Below are 15,968 nucleotides of genomic sequence, written 5' to 3'. Positions count from 1 at the left end.
AAATGTGCTCCACACAGTGCATATGACATTTCTACAATTAATTCTGACAATCGCCGTAAAATATATCGAAAACATGCACAATGTGGATGATGAAAGTCTAATAAAATCAAATTATTAATATCAGCTAATATAAGCTCGGTTTCTCTTCATTATTTATTACTAAATAAATTAGATTACTAAATGCATTGCGAAATCAATATACCTAAGGCAATTTGTCACGCAATTGTTGAAGCGTAAAAAAAAAAGAGATAAATCAGTATTGATGTCTATAATTATGACGTCGGGGGAGATTCATTGAATCTTGATGATGTCGCCAGCTACTTTGCCAACTTCTACTACGCCTATTCCAACTAAAAGAAAAATGATATTAAATTCATATGACCATTAATTATAGTAGATGATCATATTATCATATTTAATTCAACTATTTTTAATCTTTAGAAACACCTCTACACCTACTTTTGTAACTTCTTTCGTCTTTTATTAGGCGGACTGCCAAGTTCGCTTTCACGTATAATTTGTAACGCCGAAGGTACGAATACATCTTCTGCTAAAATAATTTATAAGACTTTTATTACTTAACGTATAAATAAATATTTTTTACAAAACATACCGAATGCATCACTATATTTTCTTTTCGAAATATATCGTTGATGTTGTTGGAGCTGCGGCATAGCTTCTCTAGCGTTACCGACCGTACAATCCCATGTACCTTTACATCCCTTCAAGTGCTCCAATTGATCATGCAGATAAGATTTTTCAGTGGGTGTCAAAGATGATGCTCTATTCCATTGTTCAAATGGATCTATGACAAAAAATGAAAATAATATCAATAGTTCTTTCATGAGATCTTATTCCTTGAGATTTCTCTCATACATACCAAGTCTTAAATTATAATATGTTACTAATCCTGTGGTAAATTCGCAGTAAAGGAAATCGTGCGTCTTGTTAATTGTACGTATGCACGAATACGTATTATTATTAGCATTCATGCAAAAGCAAAATGGTCCCGCATTCCACAGAGGTGCGGTACGCCAGTGATCGTTATCGTGCTCGAAGCAGTTCATTTTTTCCGTTAGGCATTCCTTTTCCAGTTTTGCCTTCTTTCTGAGTTTTCGCTCTTTTTTCTTTAAACGCTCCTCCTTTAATCTTCGCCTTTCTTCCCTAGCGATCTCTTTTTCATCTTTTTTTGTATCTGGCTCGCAATAACATTTATGTCGTGCTTCTAATGGAGTATTTAGCATTGGCGGCAGACGATCGTTATTATTGGTTAAACCTAAAGAAAAATTATAAATTGAAAATTATATCTTTAAAGATACAAACTAAAATTAATCAATTTATACCTTGTTTGTGTTTTCTATCAGGAGATTCAAGAATGGTAACGTCGATCCTCGCTGGTCCAAGAATACCTGTTCTATTCTTTTGTAGCTTGGGATATCTCTTCACTGATGGTGTAGTCGGTAATATAATGGATGTATTTCGAGGTCGACCGAAACTTTTATCGATAGCCGGATTAGTTCTTGGCATCTCTGTCATATGTATCGAAGTCATTGTTATAGTCGATCCAGATTCAGTAACTGCGATCGATTCCGTAATACGATCTTCGCTGAAATCGTTATTACCCCTGAATACTTCTGAATACTGGGTTCCTTGCCTTACAGTGCTTGCTTCTGTAATCGCAGTAGCAGGAACAGTCATAAATTTGTGACTGTGTTTTTCGCGAGTCGCAGGATTTTGCGTAGACAGTGTCACATCACTAGTGACATATGTTGTATTCACGCGTGGAGCATCATCGTGCACACTATTCGTAAGTAGCGTATTATTTCTACGATGATGATGCGTTTTCCTGCGTCTTTGCGGCTTATCTTCTTCAATTTCTGTTTTGTTCGTAGGTGGCTCCTTAAGCTTCTGACGACGAGGTTGTTTCTTCGATTTAACTGTCGTTAGAATCGTCGTTGTTGATGTTTCAGTCTCTGTTGTAGAAGTTTCAATAGAACTATATTTGTCGGGCTTCTCTTCTGTCGTCGATGTTTTTTCATCGCTCGGAGTAGTATTAATCTTCATAACGGACTCCGTAGTCGTATTTGTGATAAGATCTGTAGTAGTATGAGCAATTTTATCGTGCTTTTTATGATGGCGGCTTGCGTGTCCCTTTAGAGAATGATGGTGGGTTTTGTGCGAACTACGAGTTTCTTCAGCGTCAGCAAGTTTCTCCTCATTATCCGAAAATTGTGGTCGTTTGATCATTAAGTGTCTGCGAATCTCCTGCAAATACATACAGTACAGACGTTGTCATAAAACTTAATTAAAAGGCCTATATATCTACATTATATCATATTGTACAATGTATTAATATATATTTATACAATTTACTTTCAACGTTTCCAATTGCATTCGCATGTTTCGGATTTGCTGCTCAATCTCTCGTCTGGATATTCGCCATTCGTTAGGATCATGATATATAGCTTCGGTACAATTTACACCCCCTTCTGGTAAAACCAAACATTTTGGCGACAGTGATTTTCCCATTTCGGATGATAGGTGACGAACTTGAGTTTGCTAAAATAATAAATTGCTTATATTTAGTGATACATATAAAATGATATTAAAATAAACTTGACGTTTCGTCAAACGTTACCTTCAAGTCATCTAGTTCTTCTTCTATGGTTTCCATAATCTTCGTGACATCCTCTATAGAGTCCTTCTTCGTGACATTTCTTCGTACTCTTCGATGCCTTTTTATTACGTCATTCAAGTTTAATCGACCATTAACAATTTTATCTAAAGTAGGATCAAAGTCGTTTATCGAGTAGCCGTAGTCCAAATAGTCGACAAAATATTTGTTTAATTCGTCAGTTTCATCAGAGTTCTCCATTCTTGCATTACTGCTGCTTCTGAAATGCGTGTCACATAGAAACCTCAAAATACAAAGTTTTTCCAAAAACTCTGCGATATTTAATAATTACTTTCGTACCTATCAAGATAATTCTTCTTATATTCTTCGTTCACCTCCCGCGCCAGCATATCAATCTCCTGCATCATATTGTCATCGTCTTCCTCGTCAATCGCGCGTCTATCTCTATCATCCAAGTCGATGTCGTGATCAGACTCATCACTATTTTCCTTGGCTGATACGATATCACCCGATATTTCTCGCTTGCCTATATCAAATTATTTTTCATTCGTTTTAATTCGAATTTAATTCATCTCATAACAATTATTTCAATAATTTAAGGCATTTGTAAATTGCTACGATAAAAAGTTGAACTTAAATTTATCTGTGAATATCTTTATAATTGGAGTATTTATTTTTTTTTTTATTGTAATAGATTAGGAAATGCAGAATAATAATAATACTTAGATCACCTCGTTTGGTGAAAAAACCCGCTGTATCATCATAAGGATCCACAGGCCGGCGATCCTTGGTGAAACCGTATCTCTGTCCGTCGTAATCGTTGGACTCAAGTCTTGTATAGATCACGCCGTTGGGGGTGAAACAAGCGCATTTCTTGGACACTTTTTGCGGCGGTGGAGGCGCCGCATATCTGCACTTGTGCCGCCGCCAGCGGTGCCCGTCTCTCTCGCATCGCCACTTCTGTCCGGGGAGACAATCGGTCTGCGCTTCTGGTCGCGAGCACTCCGCCGCGAGACGTTCGTGCTTTGTCGCAAAGGACGCGTGCACCGAATGCACCCTATTGTCGAGATGTGGATCTGAGCCTGAGACACAAATGCGTGATTATGCAGTAATGATAAATCTGTTCCAGATTAATTTTGTTTTTCAGATTCCCTGACATGCGAATCCGTGTTTGAAATAAAATGTTTGTAAACTGAAAAATGAAAACTACTTTTCGAAAGCTCTTTCGACGAGATGATTTTATTAATCTTCTGTATATACGGGTGCAAACACACATCCTAGACTGCTATAAATGTAGGTAAATAAAAAATTACCGAATGGAAAATTTCCAAAGTTTTCTTAGAAACGCTATCTGTTATATGTTATCGTTAAAATATTTGTACACAGACAGAAGATTAATATATAAATTATCTGTGACTGTTATATCGCTTCAACGAGGAAACTAAAGTGATCATAGAATGAAATCACTGGTCTCTATAATGAAAGCGGATGTGAAGTGGTTTATAGTATACAGAAAACACGGAGTGATAGAGGGATCGACATGACGACTTCATATTCATACGCAAACACACATCCACATAAAGTTAAACATAACGCAACACACTGTTGCGGACCAACAGAACTTGACTTAATTCCTCGAAGCTTAACGTTCGACGACAAGGAGGAATACTCGATAATATACACACACTACGGATTCTAGCGAATAATAAAAAAAAAAGAACCGTTGGGATCAAGCGGGCTTATATCCATTTCTATCAACGTAGAGTAACTAATCTCAGTTTAATTTTCTTTTTATCTTTTTCTAATTCTTAAAATTACAGACAATTAGAAAGTAAGTTAAACCGAGATTAAAGTTAATCTACTTTAGTAAAAATAAGCATTAGAACTAGAAAAAGATAAATTAAACCAAGATTAAAATTAATCAACATTGATAGAAATGGGCATTAGAAATTGAATGTCACATATAATATTTCCTTGCGTGGAAATCTCGTTAAAAAAAAAAAAAGAATCCATCCCAAAAGTAGTTTTTAATTCCATAATCCGTACCACCACGAGATCGTGAAATTTCCTGTTACGTTTGGAGAAATATCATCATCGATAATGTTCATGTATACGTTTTGCTTTTACTGGCATCACATTTATCGCCAAAAATATCCTCGCGACAAAACCTTCTCCCGATAATCTCGAGAGGAGGATAACAGGAGGAGGGATGCGCCCCGTCTCGATCCCGAGGACCGGGTATTTATGCTAATGCATACCAGGGAAAGAACTTGTTCCTCCGCGCGTGTACGCGTAATACGCGACGCACAGCATCTGGCGTAACGGTAGGTTTTATAATGTAACGTTGTGCTGTGTACGCCCAGAGCATCTGCTCTTGTCGTCGAACCAACGGATCTATCTATCCAAATTTCGTGAGATTAATGTCGCGAACAAAGTCTTGACGCTTTTCCTAAAGTCATTTTACAATAGCCATTTTGTAATATGTATACAGCTAGTATTTTCTATTCTGAATTTGTTCTGACAAAAATAAGATTAAAAAAAAAAGATAAAAATTGATAATTTCCGTTGATGATTAACTACCATTAACTAATTTTAATATTAGGAATATAATTTGCAATGTAATATGAATTTGAACAATTTCATTGACTCGTAAATTCCAATAATCCGACGAATGTAATGGACCTATAAATTAATTATTTAATTTATTATCTGTCTGTACATTATCGTCAGAGCCTCGATCATTTATTCAATTAGAATATATCTAATTTTTGTGCTATATAAAAGCATTTTGTCAAAATAGTTAAAAATGTATCCAAAGAATTGCCGTTAATAATTTGAAATAAAACAATAGACAGTAGTGGAATTAATTTAAATTTAACGTATATCAAATAGAAATAAAATAAAAATTAAAAAATGCAATCCTTTCCTATGTTTTTATCAATTTACAATATAGTGTACATAATTTTTAATACAACTATTTATATCTCCATTTAAAGTGTAAAAATTGACATCAGGAAAATACGACTATCAAGTAAGTAATATGTTATCTATATAAATATATAAATATACTTTCTGAGACATATCACATATTTTATTATTATCGTAAAATATGTTAGAATAAGATATGAAATAACTTTCATATGTTTCTATTTATTTATTTTGGAAATACATTATTTTGAAAAAATATAAAGAATACAATCTGGTTTTGTTTTTTTAGTCAGTTCATTAATATAATTATGATTTAATTTTTGGTTTCTTGTATTTCATCGAAAAATGAAGAAATTTATCGGCCAATTACTTTATTTACCTGGTGAAAATTTATGTTTGCAATTATTTATTGGTGGGGTGAAGCCGCTATCCTCACCCCACCTTCCAAAAATTATGACAAAATGTAAGTGCAATATATTAAAAATGTAAGAGTGCTTATATTAATACCGTTTAATTGTTTTCAATTATAACCAATTGTATACATTTTTAAATACAAGAAACTATTTATGTCTAACTCCATCTATAGTGTAAAACTTGACATCAAGTAAACACGACTGTTGAATATGTATGTTATCCATGAATATAAATACATTTTAGACATATGATATCTTATTATTATCGCGAAATTTGTATATTAGAATAAAATAATGTTTCTTGTGTATTTTTTTTTAGGAAAAATTATTTCAGCATTTTTTAAATCTGAAAAAATCCAATTTGTCAAAGAATCATACAAGATTCTGTTAAAAAGAAAAAAAAAATAAAAGAGTGGAATAAAATTTTTCTATTTAAACTTACTCGTCTCATCGATTATCGAGTCCTCAAAATCCTCGTCATCAGAGATATCCTGATCACTTCCAGTGTCATTCTCTATGAATCGATGCTCTGTTTCGACATCCGCATCTGAATCAGTAATATCATCATTCTCCCCTTCCGGTGTTGAGCTGGACAGCCGCTTAGCTTGGGTGGCATTTTGCCTCCTGGCTTCCCGCGCCTTCGATTCAGCGATAGATTCCGGAGTCTCACGGCGGCCAGAAGACTCGATCAGGAATGTGTCGGGCCACTTGAACTTCGACCTTCTGCCGTGCTTGCTACTGTAACGGGCTTTACTCACAAGAGAGATCGATATGGGGCGAGAGATTTACTTTGAGAAAAAAATATTGCGCTTCGCGATAACGGAATTATTACTGTTATAATAATTTAATGGAACTGCGTGACGGAGATTTTAACTCACTAGTCTCGTAAAGCCTGTAAAAAGTCACACTGTAAAAAGGGCGTTTTAACAACGTAACTTCGTCTAACCGAGTCAGAAAGTTCTGACAAATTAATGAAGTTATAAAACAGGAATTTTAGCTCAGTATGGACTGAAATCCGCTTACGTGACTCGCATTAAAGTTAGGTATCTATGAACGTTAAACTCTAACATGCAATTGAAAATTATTACATTGAGAATTCATCGTGGGAATCATGCGTGTGACATAACGCGCCGTACTAAATGATCAAGATCTCGAGGTCAATGTACTAATATTCAAGCAGTTATGTTCCAGCAGCAAGAAGAAATAAAATAATTAAATTTTATATATATAAAATCTACTAGAAAAAAAATTTAGTTACAAAATATTTCATTAAAAACATTTTCAGTAAAGTACAATTTATTTTACTAAATAACTGTGAAATTTACAGTCTTAGTATGAGTAAATCAGTAAACAATTTTTTCAATTTTATGAAATTTTTGTAATGATATATCCTGCGCAACTAAAAAATGAGAGAAAATATTTAAAGTATAAGTATACATTCTCTACGTAATAATATATTTTATATATTTAATTTTAGTGTCTTTTTGATCTAGTGTTATTATATTATATTATAAGTGCTATTAAAGTGCAACGATATGGTGAGCTTGAAGATTTAAGTGCATGATCTCTCAAGTAAAACTGTCGACGTACTCACTTAAGAAAGAGTTTCTTGAAGGAACGGCCATCCATCTGTGGCGGCGTCTCAACGCCGGCGATATCCAGGAACGTCGGCGCCAGATCGATGTTCAAAACTATGTCGTCTACTCTGCAATGTTATGCGGATGTTTTATTGCGACCCAATATCGGGCCCTACACTTTCCGACATTTATTTGTTCTTAAACGAGTTTCCGTGAACGAAAGCCAACGCGCAGAAGTTTCGCGGGTAACAGCATTATAATGACCTCACCGCAACTTCATATGTCCAATAAACCTCTTATAGCCATATGGCTGTACTTTCAAAACTACTTGAAGTAAAGAACGTTTAACGATTTCCCGACATTTATTGATGTTCATTTAGTCTCGGAAATATATTAGACAGATATTAAGACAGATAAAAAATTTATTATAGTGTTGTTATAAGAAACGAATTTATTTCTTCTTGGATTCAAGTTTAGTAGAATTGAAATTTATCTAAGAAAAGAAAAAGTAATTTAAAAAAAAAAAGAATTTAAATATATATCTGAGAAAATTAATTTGGCTGATTTAATAATAATTCATATTTAATATATGTATGTTAAATATAAATAGAAATATAATAGAGTACAGGGAATATAATCTGTTCCTGTGGTTTTTTATCAGTTTACAATTAATATAATTACGAATATATTATCTAATTATCGACTTTTTGTATCATGTTCTGTCTCTTTTTTCGAAAAATAAAAAAATTTTTTAATTTACCGCCCAATTACTTTCTTTAACCTGCCGACAATTTATGTTTGTTACTATTTATTGGTGGGGCGAAGCCACATGCATCCCTCATCCTACTTTCCAAAAATTATATACCGTCCAGAAAATATATTTATACCGTTTAATTGTTTTTACTTATAACCAATTGTATACATTTTTAAATACAAGAAACTATTTATGTCTAACTCTCCATCTAGATTGTAAAACTTGACATCAGGTAAATACGACTGTTGAATATGTATCTATGTTATCTATGAAAATAATTATGAACGTACTTTATAAAATGTGAATAAACCATATTATTATATTAAAATAAAATATGAAATAACTTTCATGTTTTTGTTTTTTAAGCAACTTTAATTCAATATTTTTATATTAAATAATAAGAAAATCTAATTTCCCGAAAAATCATCGATTCTGTTTAAAAAATAGATTTTTTGAAATTAGTTTACAATTAATACGTATATAACTTTAATGTACTAACTTAATTTAAATTCAGAATCAGTTTAAAACTTTAATCAATACTATACAATTTATTTTCTGTTCTCAGAAGATTTCGTTTCTATATGGACAAATGCATATATTTTTAGAAGGATCGATTATTTTGTAAGAATGATATTCGCTCTTTCAGACATCGTCAGCTTTTTCGAAATTCAGTTTCATAAACTATAAAGATAATTTTTATAATTTTAGCTCTGCACACTTCAAAATTAAAGAAAAAGTTTCTCAAAATTAAAAAAATTAAAATTTCATTAATTTTTTTAGCAAATTCCCATAACCGTGAATACCTAAAATTAAATATGCAATTGTAAGACTTACATAGATCCAGGTTCGATACCAGGACCTCTAATAAGGAATGGCACTCGTACGTCGAATTCGAACGGGAAGCTCTTGCCTTTTATAAGTCCGAACTGGCCCAAATGATATCCGTGATCGGACGTATAAATAATATATGTGTTATCAAGTTCACCCAGATCTTTTAATTCTTGATAAATCTGTTGTAAAATAAATTGTAACACGTAAAATAAAGCATAATACGTATTGAACTTGAATTATGTTGTATGTATGTGTGAATAGCATTTTCATTAAAGATAGTTCTCTCCAGAAATTATATGACTATACAACTAGAGTCTTTCTTCTAAATTTCAAATGTTTTACACTAAAAAAATATAATAAATTTTAGTAAATTATTTGTTTGAACCATGCCAACTAAATACTAACTATATTTACTGAATATAAAGATATGTTTATTTAAACAATTTAATTTGACATTTTACAAAACAATTAAGTTTAACTATTATTTCTTTTTATTAAATAAATATCTATTTATTGAGAGTAAATGTTTTAGTTGGCATTATTAAAATAAATAAATAGAGTATATTGTTCTTTCTCAGTGTAAGTATAATCTATGTAGGTAATTCTGCATGAATGTTAAACATATATATATATATATAATGCGTACCCTATCAACAGCAGCGTCCACGCTCTGCAAGGTTTGCAATCGTTTTGTCATTAAAAGATCAGTAAACTGTTTGTGAATGGGCTGCATCTTCTGCGTAACTTGGAGTATCCATTGTTTGTCGGGATTCGGTGCATAATCATATGCTGGCGTACTGAAATGCAAAAGTGCAAACATAATTTGTTAATTATGTATCTTATAAACACATGTAAAATTTAATTCTTTTTGTTTAGAGAAAATGGTTTGAACAAACATTTTTCGATAGAATTCAGTCAAAATAAGATTCTATCTTTAACAAGCAATTAATTATGCAGAAACTACGTAATATGTAATTTAAACATATATAAATTATACAATTTCATTAAATTAAAAATAAAATATATTATAAAATATTAAATTAATTTAATATTGTTATTATTTATTGATACTTTATATTGGAATATTTAATGTAAAGATAATTAATAACAATTAATATATATACAAAACACACGCAACACAATAACTTTGTCCTTCCCTTCGAGAATTTCTCATTTTGTGAAAAAATCCACCGCCAACTAATTTAATGTTACGTCGCGAAATCCTAGCAGTTGCGTGACGCTGTCTTTAATTATAATCGCGATCTGTCGGTCCTGCGAGGTCTTAACAAGAACCGGCGTAAATTTAGGAACGTGTAATATAGTTTTGTCCCAGAAATCCTAGACAGTTAGTCCAAAACTGAATTAATCTCTTGTGGCCAGAGCGAGGGATTGCCAGTGAGACGGTAGAATAAGGACCATAGGTGGACGTTCGAAACGAACCGTCGCCGCCTCGTTCTCCACCTCCAATTACGTGAGACACGAAATTATGGATAATTGGCTCTTCACCTTCCTTCGTATCCTTTAGAGGTGCTCATACCATACAGGATCTTTGTTTTATTGACGGGCTTTCATGCAGCGAAAACAGATTCTCGATTACGCGTATGTTTCGAATTAAAAAAACATAAACAGCTACTAAAATATAAAAGTAATATACCACATTTTTTTAAATGTATTCTTGAAAAAGGAACAAGATTTTACATATATCAATCTATGATTTATGTAAATATAGTAACATAAAAAATAAAACAATGCCAAATTTTATTTATAATAGAAATATTTAATTTAAAACAATATATCTAATAAAATTAAGAATTTATTGTATCTACTAACATACTGAAACTATAGAATTTTGACTTTAAAGAAGAAACGACTTTCATTACAAAGTTCATGCAAATATGTTCGTGCATAACATATTTTTATGCAACAACATTTAGATTATACTAACAAATCGTAAAATCATAATTATATTGTAATTTAATTAAATTTTATAAGATACATAACAAATTTGATATAAAGCAGATTGTATAAATTAATGTTTGTGAAATTTCAATATTTAGTGTGTATAACAGTGTACGCACGGGGACATAAATGCCTTAACATCCGAAGTTGCACACATATTGGAGCGTGCATATTGAGAAGAAATGAGAAGGTATAAAAAGGGTAACAGAAATTAAGTATGTATTTATATGAACAGAATAAATCAATCAAAAATTCGCTTGCCACTGTAAATGCTTTATCGAGATTTAATACGAGATGCGCAACACGATCGAGTCAGAATAATGATTGTAAATACAATTAATAGATCTTGCTGTCAAGTGAAAATTTCCTAAAATATATAAATTTATCATAATTTATTGCATCTAGATAAAACTGTAGTACTAATTTCCTGCGAATCGGAAATTCACAATCAAAAAGATAATCGCGTTAATTTCGAATAGAGAATGCCTCAAAGAATGCTGTTGTCGCATCTCCACAGTGTAACGCGTACGGGCCGCTCGTTTCATCTCGACTTGACTCCTTAATTGCAGCCTATTCTGCGCTCACCGTCTCACCCCATGACCACTTAACTCGCCCGCGAGACACCGCGAATTATATTTACACCCAGACGAGTGTCATCACTTGTACTCTCTCTTATGTCCCGTTCATCTCCGCGCAGCACTTCCTTCTTTTGCCTAGAGAAGCATAATGACATGGACAAATTGAATAGAAATAAAGCACAAATATTCTGCAATGATCAAATTGATTGTATATCTACTTAGTATTAAATTATGTAACTTCTGCCAGAAGTCTATCACACAAAATAACATAAACTGCATAAACATAACATAAATTCACCAATCAATATGCAGCACAAAAAGACGCTATATTGATTTACATAAGAGGCTCATTAGTTCGGCGACCTTATGCTTGTATAATATACAGTTTATATCATTTTGTGTGTGATGGTCTAAACAAAAGAAACCATTTTAGCTTAAGCTGATTTTAGATAAATGCAGATGTTACCGGAAAGAAGCATGTCCTTAATTCGATATATATTATATGTATCATATATTGTGTGTATGTATATATATATATATATAATACATTATTATAAAAATATTAGATGCTTCACAGAATTTGCAAAAATCGAAAAACGTTATTCTTTATATGTATATATTAAAAAAATATATTTTTGAAACAAAACAAAATTTTCAAAAAAAATTCTATTAGTGGAATTATATTAGCAAAAGTTGCTCATTTTTCTGAATTCACAAAATTTAATTTAAATATTTTGCTTGATAACGGATAATCATAAAAGTGTTGAAGCATAAAAAGACACACAATGTTGCAAAACAAGGTTTCTCTGTTGCACGAAACGGAGATATTAACCCACGCAAGGCGTATTTACGCACACGCGTATGCATAATAATCATATGCATAAATAATCGAACTATCTTTATCCAACGTCTCGAAGATCCATCGCGAGTTAACGCTCAAGAAGTTGCGTAGGGGTCAAACTAAACTCCACGGTTGTAAATTAACGTAATCTTTTAACATGCTATTTACGCAATTTTGTAAACGGATCTTGTAAGTCGCCATTTCTATTTTTGATCACAAACGCGATTATTCGCAGTCGCAATTAATTGCAATTGCTTCAACTACCGACATTTCATAAAATTGATACAAAATTAGAGAACGAAATTAGGGAACTATTATAAATGTTTTATACATGCAATGGACGCTCGAAACTTTTTTCCGTAAAGAAAAAAAAAAAGAATTCTGTTAGCGCGAGTTCAGAAACTTTGCAATCAGATAACATAGACAGTACTCTGCCAAAATATTACTATTAAAACCCGTTATTGATTTATAATAATTACTCGAGGCACTTTTACGAGGCACTTAACACCTTTATAGATCAAGAGGGAATTAGATTAGCATCCAACTGCTGGCGATTGCTTAAAGGTGTACCGATAAAAGCCGCTCTGAAAGCACGTTGCCATGCATACCGCTCGACACATTAATTTCTGTCGATTAGCTTTTGAGTGGCACGACACAGGAACACCATGATATACGAGCGCAGAATGAAAACCTTGGTATTAAAATGCCGGTCGACATTCTCTGCGATCATCGTGTAAATGGCCGTAATGTCGCGCGGTAATTAAATATAATCTGTAACATCGAGATGTGTTAAGCATTTTCGCGAAAGCATGCGCGATCACTCTTTCGCTGGTATTTTCCATTGTGCATTCAATACGTACTTATAACCAAACGTAATTTCCCGTCTCATCTCGAACAATTTTTTATTTGCCAAACAAATAAATCCTAAATTTCGATTTGGTGGTTTTCAGTATTACGAGTCACTTTCGGGAAATAGAATTTTCAGAACGACACTCGTCGAACAATCGCTCTCAATCCCGCCGGAAATTTTCACAATCGAGAATCGGAGTCAGACAATAAAGTTTTACAGACACATGTTGTGAGATCGCAAGAGAAAATATATTGAATTCGGAAATGAAGCGCTTTGGAATAAAAAGAATTTTAAAGTTTAAACTTTCCTGAAAATTTTTCAAAAGTACGCAAATAAAAAAATTTTATGCTTCCTTTTCTTTAAGTTGTACATCGTAATTTTTGCTGTAATGACATTAATAATTTATGTCCCTGCAGGTATTAGATCAAAAGTTTCCCGCTCATGTTCCACTTTAGAAGTAATTAGCGCTCTACACACTCATGGTTAACGAATTCTTAAGTAAACTTCTCGCGTTCTCCACGTCTTCGCGATGACGAGCGATGGAGTGACAAGCGTAATAAATCATCCAGAGTGAAGCTTGTTTGTTTATTGCAAAACGAGATAAAATTTCACGTTGTTTTTCCTGTTCTATGTTTTAGAAATTCAGTAATGAATCGCACGCCGTCACCAAATGTACATTCACGCGACCCAAAAGCTCCTTTTATTCGTGCTGGCAGAAGACGAATGCGTTTATAACGTCACTATTTTCTCAACATTCATATTACACGAAATTCGGTGCTGAAAATTTACATACAGCAGCAGCACGTGAAGGTTTACAACAAGAATCAGTCTGTAGATGAGTATGTTTTAAAATTTCATGACATATTCAATAAAAGAGAAGAACAAATATGAGCATTAAGTCATAAATGCTTTGTTCGTAAAATAATGGACATAAAATACAGTAGTACCAAATAATGACTTTATATAAGCTTCAGGTGAGTATCTTTTTTTTACAAGAGATATTCAAAATGTTCTCCACCATTTTCCATACATACCTGAGTACAATATACACATGATTGGCACATTCGTTCGTAAACATCAAAATTTTCATTGATCATCTAGCAAGCATTCTGCACACATTCTTATAGATTCTCTTGGGAAAAAACAATTTTGCCGAAATATCTAAAATCTTGCTAGACACAGGTCTGAAAATAGTTTTCGGACTAAAAAGAATTTTGCTGAAACTAACTACTAAAATATTATAATTTTTGCAGCGTTATTTATCATTCCTTTAGTTTCTGACATAATTATTTATAGATCTGTATTCACAACAAAATTTTGAATCTTGTCTTTCTGACAAAATCGTTTTTCCCATGTGAGGTTTCATAGACAATGGTTTTCGTATCACCCTTCAAATAAAAGTCTAGCGAATTCAAGTCCGATAATCTCAATCACGATTTAAAATCTATTTATATTCATATAATTTCGATAATAATTATTCAATGACATTTACAATTTAGTGTTCATACATAGAAACATTTGTTCTTCCTTTTTATTCAAGAATACGTTCATGAAACTTTGAAACATACATGTGATCTAAATTATATTCATCACTCGCTGTAAAAACCCTGCATACCTACTTCTCTTTCACACTTTGACAGTACAACGCATTCTAATGAGATTGAATCCAAAAAGATCGAAGGTTATCATTTTCAATTCCTTACATCGTTTTGCAGAGTGTTTAGAGAATCGTTAGCAGAATCTGAATTGTCATCGGAAGTGTAATTTTTCGATCTACTCTTGGTGCGTGATCAATGTTTCATCGCGTCTAGACAACGACAAATAAAGCCTCATCGAGGGACAGCTCGTATATCCGCTATCGTTCCACTTTTGTTCCGAACACCGACACGCTGTGTCGTTTTTTTTTTCTCTTGCCGCAGACACAGGTGTGCGTAATAATACCTCTCTCGCGCGACGCGGTTCGTAAGAGCACGCTCATGGTGGTCTAGGGCACTCCATCATTCGAAGCGATGTCTATCCGGTCTAGGACCGCATATACACGCGCTGACGCTCGATATCGCTCGCGTCTTCCGTCCCAGCACCCCCTCGTATTCCGGACGTGGATTTTCGCGCGGGCGGAGATAAACCGCGCGAATTTACCGGCCTCTCCGACATGGATGGAACGCGCGCCGCATTGTTCGGAAGGAGTGAAAAGCGCGATGGGGTCTGGCTCGTCGACGTCGCGTCGAGCCGGGGAAGGTCGTCCCCGCATTCTCGTATTTTCCGCACGGCGACAATACTTATTGTCGGGTCGCGCGTTCCCCGTCATACGTTATCAGACGGAAGAGCGGTTTGCAACAGCGAAAAATAATAGACGCGCGCGCGCGATTGGATTCGATGAAGTTGCGGTCGTCATGACAGCGTCGCCTCGAACCATCGAACGAGTCAAGCACACGATATCGACGACAAGCGACCCGGAATAATGTCGAGGATGCCAACCGCATACAGAACTGCCCCTTGGCTTGTTCTCCGTGGGAACTGACTCTTGTCATTTTTTTGCTGAGACCATCAAGTTCCCGAAGATTATTTCCATCAGGTCGAATAGCATAGAGACATGCTTGAC

The 15,968-nt window shown here is 33.7% G+C and overlaps 1 protein-coding gene across 1 annotated transcript in view; it reads right to left on the bottom strand.

Moving 5' to 3' along the window:
• Positions 1–220: 220 nt before the first annotated feature.
• Sulf1 (Extracellular sulfatase Sulf1) overlaps positions 221–15,968 on the bottom strand; it is an 81,422-nt gene continuing 65,674 nt past the window's right edge. The window contains exons 6-18 of the mRNA XM_018537944.1: positions 9,785–9,935; positions 9,142–9,317; positions 7,571–7,681; positions 6,419–6,714; positions 3,367–3,717; positions 2,975–3,161; positions 2,639–2,894; positions 2,374–2,559; positions 1,344–2,265; positions 881–1,276; positions 614–805; positions 460–550; positions 221–350 (exon numbers count right to left, since the gene is read on the bottom strand). Of these exons, the coding sequence (XP_018393446.1) occupies positions 254–350; positions 460–550; positions 614–805; positions 881–1,276; positions 1,344–2,265; positions 2,374–2,559; positions 2,639–2,894; positions 2,975–3,161; positions 3,367–3,717; positions 6,419–6,714; positions 7,571–7,681; positions 9,142–9,317; positions 9,785–9,935 (3,412 nt within the window). The 3' untranslated portion in view covers positions 221–253. The remainder of the gene's footprint in view (positions 351–459; positions 551–613; positions 806–880; positions 1,277–1,343; positions 2,266–2,373; positions 2,560–2,638; positions 2,895–2,974; positions 3,162–3,366; positions 3,718–6,418; positions 6,715–7,570; positions 7,682–9,141; positions 9,318–9,784; positions 9,936–15,968) is intronic.

Source organism: Cyphomyrmex costatus, unplaced genomic scaffold (genome assembly GCF_001594065.2).
Source record: "Cyphomyrmex costatus isolate MS0001 unplaced genomic scaffold, Ccosl1.0 scaffold189, whole genome shotgun sequence".
NCBI lineage: Eukaryota > Metazoa > Arthropoda > Insecta > Hymenoptera > Formicidae > Cyphomyrmex > Cyphomyrmex costatus.
This window is presented reverse-complemented; position numbering and strand designations above follow the sequence as displayed.